We start from the raw sequence: 14658 nt of genomic DNA on the forward strand, positions 1-14658 counted from the left end.
CGGTGGCGGCGGCCCGGGGGCTGCCGCCCCGCCGCCGCTCCCGGCAGCCCGCAGTGCTTTTGCCTCGGCGTCGATTCCGGCACGGTCTTCGTGGGCTCCCGGAGCGGCCTGCTAGAGCTGGACTCCGCCGCGCAGTCGGTGAGGCGTCGACCATGGCAGGCTGCCGTGGTGCGGCGTTTGGGGCGGGCGGGGGGAGGCATTTCGGCCCCCATGGGGCTGCTGACGGGTTTTCTGAGCTGTTTTGATTCTATAGTGTTTATCCCGTTGTTGTTTTTGTTTTGTTTTTTTTTCCTGTGATGTTTCCATGTGCAAAACGCACAGCTAATTAAATACTGCAGTACATCAGCTGCTTCTCAGTGCCATCTGTATGCAGTGCTTCGTGTAAATGCGATGGGTGAAATATGCACACGGTTGTTATTCTGTCACTTTTGTAAAATCTTAAGTGAGATGATGCGCAGTTATTAAGCTGTTGGCCTTTTCTTGTCAAGGTGGTGAGAGAAGTTTCTTTGTCTGAGGAAGGTTTTATGCCAAAGGATGGAAGTGGCTGCATCGTTGGCATGGAATATCTTCCAGAGCTGGAGTGTGTGTGCGTTGCCACGGCAGCTGGAGACATTCTTCTGTGCTATTTCAGCACAAAACAGGTAATGTGGCAGAAAAGAGAACTGTACTGAGGGATTGCAAAGGCAAGCTGAAAGTCCATGGGCCAGTTGTGTGTTTATTCCATACCACTCTTCAGTTAGGCTCCATTTTCTGGGCAGGTGAGTTGATTTCTGTGGAAACTTTAGGCAGTATCAAGCACAGAGTATACGCTGCATAAATGAACCAGAATCCAAATTGTAATTTGCAAATCTGTAGCCCCAGCATTCTTGCTCAGTGGGCTGCTGACATACAGTCAGCACTGAGTGTCATAAGGGGAGGAAAGGGTTCGCCAGAGTCACGAATAGTTAGATTAAGGTAAAACAGTACTAAGAGGTTTACACACAATCATCAGTTTTAGTGAGAAAATATTACAGTTATCCCCAAAATATTGGCACTCTAATACTTAGACTTTGTCTTAAACTGGGCAGCTAACCTATATGATTTGATGGAACCAAAATATGTCTTATAGTTACTTAACATCTTTACAAGAGATGCGGCTTTTAAGAAATCAGAATAGACCTTGCAATTACTTAGTGATTTTATGAGTCAAAAAGGATAAAAAGAGAAATCTGAGGAAAATGAAGAAATAGTGAGAGTCAGAAAAATGGATGGGAGAAAGGTTGATCACTAGTCTGTTTTGAAGGTCTGTTTCATGGAGTTCTAGTGTCAACCTACAGCACTGGAGAAGGGGAAGGGGGGTTGAGTGTGCTCATCTGGAGGTCATAGTCTCAAACCAGCAAACAGCTGCAATGACCACAAAGAAGGCAACTCCACAGGGTTCTTCTCAGGCATACTTTTACGCCCATTGAGTTTGCAGGTGCACTGTCCCAAGGCTGTAGATAAACAAGTTTGCAGTAACAAGTTTGTCAAAAATAAGTTTGTAGCGGAAACTTTCTTGTGGGAAGGGAGGCCTTATCTCCTTGAGAAAGCAATATCGTACCTGCTGATAGCTCCTTCCACCTCCCTGCCATGATGACAGCCTTGTACTGCAAGTGTTTGAAACATGCCGAGCGCACCCCATAAAGTCAGAGTTTTTTGTTGGTCCTTTATGTGCATTCAACAAACAGTCTCACAGCAATAAAATATTGCTGAAACTAGCCGTGAGGAAAGGCTGAGGGAGCTGTTAGCCTGGAGAGGAGAAGGCTTCAGGAAGACCTTATTGAGGCCTTCCCGTACTTCTAGAGAACTTTTAAATAGGAAGAAGTCAGTCTGATAATGACAAGGGGGAGCAATTTTAAACTAAAAGAATGTAGATTTAGGTTAGATGTTAGGAGCAAATTCCTCACTTCCAGGGCAGTGAGGTGTTTGCACAGACTGCCTGGGGAAGCATTAGATGCTCCATCACTGGAGGCATTCAAGGCCAGGCTGGATGGGGCCCTGAGCTTCCTCATCCGGTGGCTGGCAGCTGCGCCCATGGGCAGCAGTTTGGAAATGGATGATCATTAGTGTCCCTTTTAAGCTAAATCATTCTGTGATAACTCACGGGTTTGTTGACTTTCTTTTTTTTATCAGTAAGTAAAGAATATTATGCTGACATGACTTAGCTGAAGAGATGGGAAACTTGTTTTATTGTGATTTGAAGATTGCTTGGGATTAAATAATAGAACCGGAAAACACTGAAGGGAAACATGCTATATCCTGAGTAGCTGATTAAATTGGGCAGAAACTGAGATGCTTGCTTTCTGTTCTTTCATCGTTCAGTTCATACCATCTTCACTAAAATACCGTGACAGAATCCTCTGAAACTTGCATCTCTTCCTGCAGTATCAGCCTAAAAGTGTAAGCAGGTGGAAGTGACAGTGATCTGTTTGGGCTGATTGTCACTGGTTACTTGCAGCTCATCTATTTTGGTTTCTTTTTGAGTTTGATCTGCAAATACTACTTCAATGTAAAACCAGCCATATGTGAAAAATGTGCCCTGCATTGCAACTCAAACCTGATTTCATTACAAACCTGATTTCATTACAAACATGACTTCATTCTATGACAAGGTGACCCGCTTAGTGGATGAGGGTCAGGCTGTCGATGTGGTGTACTTGGACTTCAGTAAGGCCTTTGACACTGTCCCCCACAACATTCTCGTGGAGAAGCTGGCTGCCCATGGTCTGAATGGGTGTACGCTCCACTGGGTGAAGCAGTGGCTGGATGCCGGGCCCAAAGAGTCGTGGTCAATGGAGTTGGATCTAGTTGGCGGCCGGTCACGAGCGGTGTCCCCCAAGGCTCAGTACTGGGACACTTCTGTTTTAACATCTTCATTGATGATCTTGGGGGGATTGAGTGCACCCTCAGTAAGTTTGCAGGCGACAGCAAGCTGGGAGGGAGTGCTGATCTGCCTGAGGGGAGAAGGGCACTAGGGAGGGACCTGGACAGACTGGATCGATGGGCTAACGTTAACTGTATGAGTTTCAGTAGGGGAAAGTGTTGGGTCCTGCATTTTGGTCACAACAACCCCAGGCAATCCTACAGGCTTGGGGAGGTGTGGCTGGAAAGCTGCCTGATGGCGAGTCGGCTGAACATGAGCCAGCAGTGTGCCCTGGTGGCCAAGAAGGCCAATGGCATCCTGGCTGGTGTCAGGAGTGGAGTGGTGAGCAGGACCAGGGAAGTCATCCTGCCCTGTAGTCAGCATTGGTGAGGCCTCACCTCAAGTACTGCGTTCAGTTTTGGGCACTGGACGTGGAGGTACCAGAGCAGGGCCAGAGAAGGGCAACGAGGCTGTGAAAGGCTTGAAAAATCAGCCCTATGAGGAGAGGCTGAGGGAGCTGGGGCTGTTTAGTCTGGTGAAGAGGCGGCTGAGGGGGGCCTTATTGCTCTCTTCCACTACCTGAAAGGTGCTTACATGAGAGCGGGGTAGGTCTCTTCTCACTGGGGACAGGAGACAAGACGAGAGGAAATGGCCTCCAGTTGCGCCAAGGTAAGTTTAGGTTGGATGTTAGGAAACATTTATTTACAGAAAGGGTGGTTAAATATAGGCTCCCCAGGGAGGTGGTTGAGTCACCGTCCCTGGAGGTGTTTAAGAGCCGTTTGGATGTGGTGCTCAGGGCCATGATTTAGCAGAGGGCTGTTAGAGTTAGGGTACTGTGGTTAGGCTGCGGTTGGACTTGATGATCCTCGAGGTCCCTTCCAACCTGAGTAATTCTATATTCAAGAAATATCATATAAGAATAAAAATTAATAAAAGATGCCGTGTGTAACTTTTCTTGCACTATGTGTTAGAGTACAGATTTATCTTCAGATCCTTTTTTTCAAGGCTTTTTGGCTCACTTTCTCCATTATAAAGTTGTATACTTTTGGTTCCGTTTAGACACCAAAATGGAAGCCTTGAAGGTTACTTTTCTTGTTCTGAAACCTTTTGCATGTGGGTGGTAGTTACTCTGTATACCAGTATGTGTTCACACTCTGAAAAAGGTGTGCTACCCAAGCTTAATTTCTTGAATAGAGTTATCTTGGTATTCATTGTAACTGTTCTGTTCCATCGACTTTTGCAAATCAGGATGACAATGAAATGGGTGGAGATCTTCTGTCACACTGTTGTTTATACGCCCGTAATAGCTCACAGAATCACTGAAGGGGTTGGAAGGGACCTCTGGAGGTCATCTAACCCAAAACCTCTGCTAAAGCAGGTTCCCTGCAGTAGGATCAATGCACAGGAAGGTGTCCAGGCAAGTTTTGAATGTCTCTGGAGAAGCAGACTCCACAGTCTCTCTGGGCAGTGCTCAGTAACTCTCCAAATGAAGAAGTTTCTCCTCATCTTCAGGTTGAACTGCCTGTCTTCCAGTTTCTTCCCATTGTCCCCTTGTCCTGTCACTGGGCACCGCTGGAAAGATTCCGGCCCCATCCACTTCACTTTGTACAGGCACATCCAGGGACACCGGAGTTCTTAGTTACGTGTATCTATGGAGGGAAGAAGGAACTCTTGCCAAAGATAAGATAGTTCAGTAAGTTGCTGATCACCAGGTCAATGCATGCATCTGATCACATTTCTGTCAAATTTGTAGCATGTGGTTTTCCATAAAAGATTTTTAAAAAACTGACTAAACCCCTCCTTAACTCGAAAGTTATTTGGATTCTCAACAAAAGGAAGAACTTAGACTCATTTCAGATGTGTTTCTTACATATTTGCCTGTCTGTCTTTTTAATGTTTGATTCATTCTCTCTACCTGGCCACCCAAGTGCAGTCCCCATGCTATGTAAGTCCCATTTCACACGCAGGAACCTAGATACTCCTCAGGCTATTTCTGCTACAAAATGTGGCTCTCTGTCCAGAATGAGTCCTTCTGAAACACCAAATCTTGGAATTCTTTTTGTAAAAATTTGGCTAATTCTGGCTTTGTTGGTTTCCCACAGGAGTGCCTGAGGCCACCGTGAAAGGCTGTCAATCAGTACCAATAAAAATTTATGCCATTATGGTTTGGTAATTCAGAAAAATGACTTTGGCAGTAATCCTGGGATATAGATCCCCTTTTTACCTCTGCTGGGGTAGATCTCTTCTGAACTTTAGGATTGTTTTGAGCCATTTTCTGTAAACTTTAACTTGTACAGCTATATACACTTGTCACATTTAATATCCACAAGCAGCTTTAGGGATCAGATTTTCAATGGATACAGGGCCTCTTAACTGCACAGTGGAATTTTGTAGGCAAGGGCAGTTGTATCTGTTATATCTGTAGGTATTCTGGGCTGCTGTACGTAAGCGTTATAGAACCATCTTTCATTAGAAATGTTTCTTTTGTTTCTACACAAAAAGTGAAATACATCTTCTGACTTTTCTAACTATGAGAGGAGAGTCAGTGACTGATGGCTTTTGTGCTCTGATGATGCTAAACTGGTGTTCTTGCTCACTTGTGAATCTTAATTCTGTCTTACAGGTGGAATGTGTTGGAACTGTGGATAGTGGCCTGAGTGCCATGAGCTGGAGCCCTGACCAAGAGCTTGTTTTGCTTGCGACAGGTAGGAACAGCTAGTAAGCATTCTGCCCTTTGGCGTGAAATTCTATGATGAAATGTAAAATGCAGTTGATTTTAAGATATGAAAAGCAAGATATAAAGTTACAAAATTGGGACTAAGATGTAAGGAAGTGGAAAAACATCACCTCGTTCTATATAATGGGTTTTATTTAATTATCATTGAAGTGCATCAGTGATCCAAGCTGAAGCTGTTCAGGTCCAAAAAGTGGAGCTTTATGGAGAACAATGTTGCATTAATCTTTCAGGCCTTCAGTGGAGGTATGTTTTCCATGTTATCCTAAAATGTAAAGACTGTGTTCTGAGTCCTTTTGATTGCTTAATAACAAAAATTTTCTTGTGCTGTGGGAAGAAATACTGAATTGAAAGCTCAACTTTATTGACAAGGAGACACAGATCTGTATTAAGTTTCAAGCAAAACAGAATCACAGTAATTGAGATAGGAAGGGAACTCTGGTGATCTTTGATGTCTTTGATGACCCTCAAAGTAAACAAAAAAAACCTCAAACAACACATTTTCTTACATTTGAATGGAATTATTTTTTTAATTCCATTTTGTGCTCACTGCCTCTTTGCGTTCCACTAGTAGCCTGTCTTGTCTTCTTTCCTGCACTCTGCTTCTCTGTCCCTTCCCTACCCCATAAGATGTCGATGCATACCAATAATTCCTTCAGAGCCTTCTCTTCAGAGAAGTCTGTTTTTTTTCAACCTCTCCACATGTGTCTGATTCTCCAAGAATTTAATAATCTGTGATCATTTTCTGAACCCATTCTTCTATGACATTGCTTGCCTTGTACTGGTGAGCCCAGAACTGAAGCCAGTGCTCCAGAGCTGCGTCTCTAGTGCTGAGTAAAAAGATCACCTCCCTAAACCAACTGCCTGTGCAGCAGGGGCATGTTGTTTATTCTTGCTCGTGCCCCATAACATCCATGTCATTTTTTGCCCAGCTCCTTTCCATCCCCATGTTGGTCCCCACATCTGTCGTAGTTCCTGATGTGCAGGACTTGGCTTTTCTCCTCGTTAAACTTTGAGAGTTTCCTGTCAGACTCTCTCTTCCACATGCATCTGTATGGCAACACAGCCTCCTGCTGTATCTGTCATTCCTCCCAGTTTTGTGCTATCTGCAAACTTGGCCAAGAATCTAATCATTCAGGACACAAATTAAATGTTAAGCGTTAGCCCAAGGTCCAGTAGTGGTGACATGCTACTAGTGATGGGCCTCAAGCTGGATTTTTTCCATTAATAACAAGCTTCTGGACGTGGGCAATTTTCAGTCCATGTTCTCTACTAATCAATCTGTGCCATCTTTCTTGAGTTTTTGTGTGATCCTGTGGGAGACAATGTCAGAAGCCTCAGAAGAGTCAAGATAAATGACATCATCTGATCTCCCCATATCCAGAAGCCAGTTACACGAGTTCAGCTTTATAAATCCACTGCCTGCCTTCTTCCTATCTTAAGTAAAAATGTTTAAGAAGTGCCAGGTACTTATTTTGAAAGTGGATAGAAATTTTTTAAGGGTAGTCGAAGAAATATGTTTCTGAATATAGAAACTTTAAGGTGTCCTTTTCATTGAAAATGAAAAAATGAGATTTTCATTTTTGAAGGACGAGTTCTGTTTTGTATTATATTACCATTGGAAATGTTTCTGTGTTTGAGTTTACTACAGAATAACAGGATAATTGAGAGCATTTTTTAAAAACATCTACTGTAGATTTCATTACCAGTATTGTATTTGATATCTTCCCTGCAGGTCAGCAAACACTCATCATGATGACAAGAGATTTTGAACCAATTACTGAGAAGCAAATCCACCAGGATGAGTTTGGGGAAGGTAAGAGATGCTTGAAGTAAAGTTGCTGAGGCTGGTTGCGTTGGTGTGTTGTAAGCATGTATAAAGAGCAGGAGTGGAGAACTTAATTGATCCAGCAAAGCATTTCACACTGTGGAGGTGCTGTGGAGCTGGAAGGGAATGCCAATATGAAATTGTCAATGGAAATTCAAGCAATTTTTTAGAATTAAACTTGGATGGTTGGAGCAGGTGGCACGGTGCTGTAGTTGTTTACCACACTTTGCAAAGTAATTCTGTAAATCTTTGACCGCAATGATTGTTTCTTCCTCAGGAAAGTTTATTACTGTTGGCTGGGGCAAAAAGGAGACACAGTTCCATGGATCAGAGGGAAAACAGGCAGCTCAGCGCAAGCAAACGGTACTGTGCTAGTTTTCTTGTGTTATGCTCATGCTCTCTAAAGGAAGGATGTGTATAGAAAGAGTTTCTGATCTCTCTGATACCTTTCCAGGTAGTTGTCCTTACGTGCTCCTTCTGTTCCTATTGTCTGGGATTCAGCATTTTATCCTCCTTATAAATCAGAACAGCAACTAGAAGTGCATAAGCCTGGCTCATATAGAGCTCTAAGCTAGATTTGCAAGATTTAGTGCTTTCACATGTAAAGCCTGGCTGATTTTGCTGACTTTTGTTATATTTTTTTTTTTTATCAAATTGTTCATATGACCAAAATCTGTATCAGTAGTTCAGCTAAGGAGAAATAGTGATATTTTCTTCTCCACGAAGTCAAGAATTTAAGGATTTGGTCAACTGAACATTACTAGTCACGTGAAGTGATTCCTTGTACCTGCAGGTTTTAGTTTTTTGCTCCCTTGTCTGAAGCTTCCTAAAATTGTTGAGTAATGAATTCTTGCAGTTTTTGATTGTTTAATGGGTTGACTTCATGTCGAGGCTCTTGAAAGAACAGCTTGGCAATGTGAGTAGTCAAAGCCAGCAGTTGCCTTTCTAAGCTTTTGTGTAACTTCAGGAAGTACTACCTGCTTCATCCTGGGATGATGGCAAGCCTCGAGTGACATGGAGAGGAGATGGACAGTTCGTTGCAGTGAGTGCTGTCTGTCCAGACACAGGTATGGGACCAAGTTTCATTGCAGTAGCAACTTGTTTAAAAGTCCTTCGTTATATCAGTTCAGCCTTGCACACTTATGCTTAATTACTGGTAGTGTTTTTCCATAGGATTTGCCATAAAGTCAAAGAGGTAACAAGCACGTACATTTTTTGTAAGACCATAATTGTTACCTTCCATGATTAATATTACTGAGAAGTTTAAAGGCATTTGCTCAGCGTATTGAACTGTACAAAAGACTTGCTCTTCCACTAGTTTGGGTTTTAACCCTCAGTACTTCAGATTAGGCAGATTTAGCATATATGGGACAATTTTAACATTCCACTGAGAGAGCTGGAGGTTGAAATGGCTACCGCTAAGCTATGTCAGGCTGAAATTCCTATTTACTTGCGTAGAGTTACTTGATTACAGTGGGAGAGCAGCCTGAGACACGAGAAGTTCTGATGTGCTATTAGTTAAGAATCTCTTTGTATTGTTTTCTTACACCCTTCCTGTCTTCTCAACCTGTAGGTGCTCGAAAGGTTCGAGTATGGAGCAGAGAGCTCATGCTGCAGTCAACAAGTGAGCCTATCTCAGGATTAGAGCAAGCACTGGCCTGGAAGTGAGTAGATGTCTTTGTGCAGGCAATAGAGTGCTTGTGTTTATTTGCTGGTCACATTCTTTGCTTAGCACTTATTTAATTCTCTTGTGTTAATTTTCCTAAAACTTTAGGAAAGCTTGATCCAGCATGTGGATCAGAAGGTCCCTTAAGCCCTGAAAGGGCTGATACTTGCATTGCAGTTTCTCTGTACTCAGTGTCAGATGTTTGGGGATTGAACTTAATAAACAGGAATATTACAGGGGCCTTTATCTGTACTGACATTTAGTTGCTCACCTGAAGATGTTAGGAGCCCTAGGGAAACGTCTATGCTGCACCTATAGCTTTGTCTGAACAGAGCTGTGCAAAAGGGTGCTCTGCTGCCCTTTTCTTGATATCTTGTGTGAAAATTTTGTCTCCAGCTAAGGTGGTGTTTAAAGTGACAGCTTTGATTGTTTGAGCAACTGATTTTTGTTTTACTCATCTATTATTATTTTTTTTTTTAAGACCCTCTGGAAACTTGATAACGTCTACACAAGAAAAACCCAATAGACATGATGTGGTTTTCTTGGAGAAGAATGGACTTCTACATGGGGAGTTCACCCTTCCATTCCAGAAAGGGCAGGTCAAAGTAAGTGTCTCTGTCTGGGCTTCTTTGATTAGACTATAGAGAAAGGGAGAACTAGATTTTTTTCACTATTCTTGGAAGAGGTTTTTAACCTCTCAGTTAGCGCTGATCCCAGTGGAAAAAAAGATGATCTTTGCTTTTAGGCCTGAAAACTGAATGGAGAAGATGCAAAATCCTCTGCAGGCTCTAGTATAGCGATGAACAGGGGGGTTGTACTCCTGATCCTTTTCTCAACTCCATACACTTTCTATCAGGCAAATGCTTCAGGGGTGCTCTTCTGGATGTCAACTTGTGTAGTATTGTAGGCAGATTATTTTTCGACGTCAAGAACCGTAAAGAGAACACTGAGTTCACATTTGGGATTGTATCATCTCTTTAGCTGTGTAGAACTGCTGTGATGGGTTCTGCTTCGGGACTCTGCTCTGACTGCCAGAAACTGTGTTAGTACATTAACACTTGCACCTCACATTGTTGAAAGGAAGAAAGAACTGGTGGTCTTGCAAATCAGTTCTGGAGTGTACCCACACTATGGAGCTGCAGCTGTACCCAGTAAAAGCAATGCTTGTTTCTGCAGGTTAATGAACTGACTTGGAATGCAGATTCCACGGTCTTGGCTGTATGGCTGGAAGAGCTGAAGACTGTGAACTCCAACCCAAACAGTTACGGTGAGATGACTCTGAAGCTCTAGATTTTACACTTGCCTGTGAACTTGGCCAGACTGGGTAATCCTCTACAGGATTAGAGACTTTGAAGAGGCTTACTGACAGCTTTGAGAACCCACTACAGCTCAGGAAGAGATGCTAGTTCAGCTTGAGCTTGAGGCACCTTCCAGGTATTTGGAAGTGATACTAAATGAATTGTTTATGACACCTTCCTAAAACTATAGGTGCCTTCTCACAGTGAGGAGATGGAGGAATTCTAAGATTGATTCTTCTGAGCAAAAGTTATGGTTAAAATCTTAATTTTCTGGGTGTTGTATGGCAGAGCGTATGGGCTAGAGGCTAAAACTTATTTTCACTGCATTTTTTTCCAGCTGCACAAAAGAATGCTGGAGAGGATTTGAGATGTGTTTGAAGTAGTAGTAGTAGTCTCTGGTAACCATTTCTTTATCTATAGTCCAACTGTGGACTACAGGGAACTATCACTGGTACCTGAAACAAAGTCTGCATTTTGGCAACTTGGAGAAAAATAAGTTGGTGTCACTGCTGTGGGACTCAGTGCTTCCATATAGACTACACATACTCTGCCAGGGTTGGCATTACCTCTTCTATGACTGGCACTGGACTACAGATCGTGGAATGGGAGAGAACAGCAAGCATGTGGCAAATGTGGCTGTCATCGATGGAGGTAAGCAGTGGGGCTGCTTTGCAGCTCAAGAAAGTGCCATAGTCCTTTGAATGCAAGCTGTTGGGATTTGTGGTAGTACTGCTACCTTCTGTTTATGCAGCGCTTTTTACTGAGGGGAACATGTGATAATGGGGGCAGTTTCAGAGGTGGTTTAATGGTTTTACCTGCAAAGGGCACAGCTGTATTTTCATAGAGTCATAGAGTGGTTTGGGTTGTAAGAGGCCCTTCAGATCGTAGTTCCAGCCCCCCTTCTGCCTCAGGCAGGGACGCCTCCCTCTAGACCAAGTTGCTCACAGCACCATCCAGACTGGCCTTGAATGCCTCTAGGGAGGGGGCATCCACAGCATCACTGGGCAGCCTGTGCCAGCATCTCACCACCTTTGTGGTAAAGAATTTCTTATTAATATCTAGTCTAAATCTGCATTCTTCCTGTTTAAAAACATTTCCCCTCGTCCTGTCGCTGTGTACCCTTATAAAAAGTCCCTCACGAGCTTTCCTATAGACCCCTTCAGGTACTGGAAGGCCACTGTAAGGTCCTCCCAGAGCCTTCTCCTCGGGGCTGAAGAGCTCCAACTCTCTCAGCCTGTCTTTGTAGCACTGTTAATACATCAGTGCATTGTTAATACATTAGTACATTTTTAGAAATCTCAACCTGTCCTAGAGCACTGTTTCTGTATTCAGTAGGGAGCCCCAGTAACATTTGAACTGTATTACAGCTTGATTTCTTTCTCTTTTCTTTTGCAGCTAAAGTGCTTGTCACAGCATTCCAACATGCTGTAGTGCCTCCACCCATGTGCACCTACGAGCTGCAGCTCAAACAGGCTGTGAATCAGATTGCATTTCACACAGATCCCAAGTGTAGTGGAGACATGGCTATCCTGGATGCTGATAACAAGATCTACGTGTACAGATACAGTGAGAGTATGTTGCACTGCCTTTTTAAACTAAACCATCTCTCCTTGAGAGTGGTGTAATATTTGATGTCCTGTGCGACAAGAGACAGTTGCTGTTATCTGTGAATTCTGTATTGTAGCTTTTTAAGGTAATTGTGTTCCACAGGATAATCATTAATTAATTGTTAATGAGAAGCAGGTGGTGATTATGCACGTAGGTGTGGTATATTTTGACTTTCATAGCTTCCTCTGACATCTGTTTTTCTCCATAAGAGTGAAGATGGAAGCAGCTCAGCTGGCAAGATGTAACCTCTGCTTTCTTCTGTGCTTACTAGGTCAGAGCATGGTGAAGGACCCCACCGTCAAGTTAGGAGCTACAGGTGGAAATGGATTTAAAGCAAATGTGGAAATACCACATCTGGATAAAACATACAGGTAATATGTAACTACTGCAACTGCAGTAGAGAGAAAAAGGCTGTGTCTGGTTGGCTGGTTGAGAGGTCACAGCTGTGAAAACTTTTGAAGAATTTGTCTGGTAATATGGCGGCTTCATTGTACTGATCTTGTGGCTTCAGTTAGTGCTAAGGGTTGGTAGTTTATTCTGAGTCCTTTGACTGAGGTCTTGGTCTAGTGGGAGCTGTGATGAATCGCAGAAGAGAGCAGTGTTCAGCTGTAGTGCTGAGTTGGACCAGAAGAAGGACAGGGAGAAGGACAAACAGACAAAGAAAGGCCCAAAAAAACAACACAGTTGTAGAAGGGTTAATGGCAGGGAAGAGCGTGAAGGGATCGAGATAGAGAAAGATCGAGTTTAAGGCAGAGATGGAGGAAGAAAGTATCACCAATGGTGGGCAGGAGGACTGAGAAATGGAGCAAGGAAAAGTATGGCTGGGGAGCAGGTCAGGTGGATATAGAATGGGAGAAGCGAGCAGCCAGTTGGATAGAGGGATATAGTGAGAAACACTGGGATGAGAAAGAGACAGAGCACAGAAAGGGACAGAAAGTGACACAAGGTTTGGATTAGACATCAGGAAAAATTTTGTTAGCATGAGGGTGGTCAGAACACTTGGAAAAGCTTCCTAGATAGGTGGTCTATGCCCTGTGCCAGTCACTGTTCAAAATGCATTTAGATAATGCTCATGGCAGGGGGGGCTGGAGCTAGACGATCTTTAATATCCCTTGCAACCCGGGCTGTTCAATAATGCCCTTACACTTCAATTTTTCATTAGTCCAGAAATGGTCAGGCAGTTGGACTGGATGATACTTGGAGGTCCCTTCAACGTGAACTGTTTTGTTCTACTGTAATTTTTACTCTATTATAAGACCTCGGCCTTCCGCAGTGTGGTTCTTGATGTTGCCTACTGAAATCAGGTTCTACTTGCTTCCCATCTCTTTTATTTCATGACAGAGTTGATCTAGGCTGCAACACCAATGAGGTGATGAATCCTCTGGGGCTCCGTTTCCTGACCTGGCTGCCAGATGACAGTTTCGTGGTGGTTGGTCAGGATCAGCAAGCTGCCCGCTCTGTCCTTCACCATCTCACTGCGGCACCTCACGTAACTGGAGCTGAGGAAGAGCACCTCAATTTACGGTACTAGAGATCTGCCAGTTATGGGTGAAATCTGAGAGCGCCTCTGGACAGGGTTTGGAGGAAATTAAGTCTCTTGTGTCCTGGAGGCTGTGGGGTGGGCTTGTCTGTCTTCCTGCAGGAGTTAAAAACAACTAATGAAACTGCCTATTATGCATGTAGTCCCAGTGCCCACAGCCAACTTGACAAGATGTGGTGTGCTAACATGCCTGTGTCAGTAACAGGATACCTCTGCTCCTTTGTCTGAAGTCCAATCTTTTGAACTTTGAGACTGAATTTCTCTATTCTACCCTTTATCCACCATTAGCACTGTCTAGAGAGTACTGGTAGCCCTTGTTATTCCTGTCCTCTACTGCTGGGCTTTGTGCAGAAGGAAAGTCAAATGGATGAGGTTTTGAGAGTCACTTTTCTTAGCACTCACACAGCAAAAGCAGGGTAATTTGCATATATACATGCTATAAGTATGCAGACGGTGGCTAGCACTGTTAAGCAAATGCCTGTTGACTCAAGTTGTTGGTGCTGTTCTTTGCCCATCTCATCTGACATAGGTGTGAAAAGAGAAAAGAAGGAGGATGAAAGGATTTATATGAATAAGATGCAGATCTGTGCTGCAGATCTGGAAGTAAGGAGGGAGGGGCAGAGGACTTGCCCTTTGTGTTAAGAAATGAATAGACTGCAAAGAGCTGCCTCTGAAAAGCAGGCCATGAACAGGTTGAGAACTTGTGGGTAAAAATCTTGGACCAGACTGATAAAGGATGTTGGTAGTTGGGGTCTACTGTGGGCCTCCTGATCAAGAGGAGCCTGTTGATTAGGTCTTCTTGCTTCATCTGCAAGAAGCATTGCATTCACAGAATCTCATCCTGTTGGAGGATCTCAGCTGCCATCTGGATGTCTGCTGGGAAAACAAGGTGGCAGGTTGTAAGCAATCCAAGAGACATGCATTCCAGGGTCCTGAAGGAGCCTGGGGATGTAGTTACCAAGCCGCTCTCCATCATATTCAAAAAGTCATGGCTGAAGTCTCCAGTGACAGGATAAAGGAAAATGTCATTGCGAATTTAAACAAAAGAAGGAAGGAAGACACAGGAAACTGCAGAGCAGTGAGCCTCGCATCTGTGACTGGGA

At 43.7% G+C, this 14658-nt stretch overlaps 1 protein-coding gene across 2 annotated transcripts in view; it reads left to right on the forward strand.

Moving 5' to 3' along the window:
- Positions 1-6: 6 nt before the first annotated feature.
- Positions 7-14658, forward strand: part of ELP1 (elongator complex protein 1) — a 33787-nt gene continuing 19135 nt past the window's right edge. Inside the window, exons 1-13 of one of the 2 annotated variants that reach the window (XM_010726180.2) lie at positions 7-138; positions 489-641; positions 5505-5586; positions 7351-7431; positions 7721-7806; positions 8411-8510; positions 9017-9107; positions 9591-9714; positions 10286-10376; positions 10828-11058; positions 11803-11979; positions 12287-12386; positions 13357-13539. In XM_010726180.2, coding sequence (XP_010724482.2) covers positions 525-641; positions 5505-5586; positions 7351-7431; positions 7721-7806; positions 8411-8510; positions 9017-9107; positions 9591-9714; positions 10286-10376; positions 10828-11058; positions 11803-11979; positions 12287-12386; positions 13357-13539 — 1463 coding nt within the window. In that variant the 5' untranslated portion in view covers positions 7-138; positions 489-524. The remainder of the gene's footprint in view (positions 139-488; positions 642-5504; positions 5587-7350; positions 7432-7720; positions 7807-8410; positions 8511-9016; positions 9108-9590; positions 9715-10285; positions 10377-10827; positions 11059-11802; positions 11980-12286; positions 12387-13356; positions 13540-14658) is intronic. The other variant, XM_019610702.1, reaches the window with a different exon arrangement.

The sequence above is a fragment of the Meleagris gallopavo genome, chromosome Z (assembly GCF_000146605.3).
Source record: "Meleagris gallopavo isolate NT-WF06-2002-E0010 breed Aviagen turkey brand Nicholas breeding stock chromosome Z, Turkey_5.1, whole genome shotgun sequence".
NCBI lineage: Eukaryota > Metazoa > Chordata > Aves > Galliformes > Phasianidae > Meleagris > Meleagris gallopavo.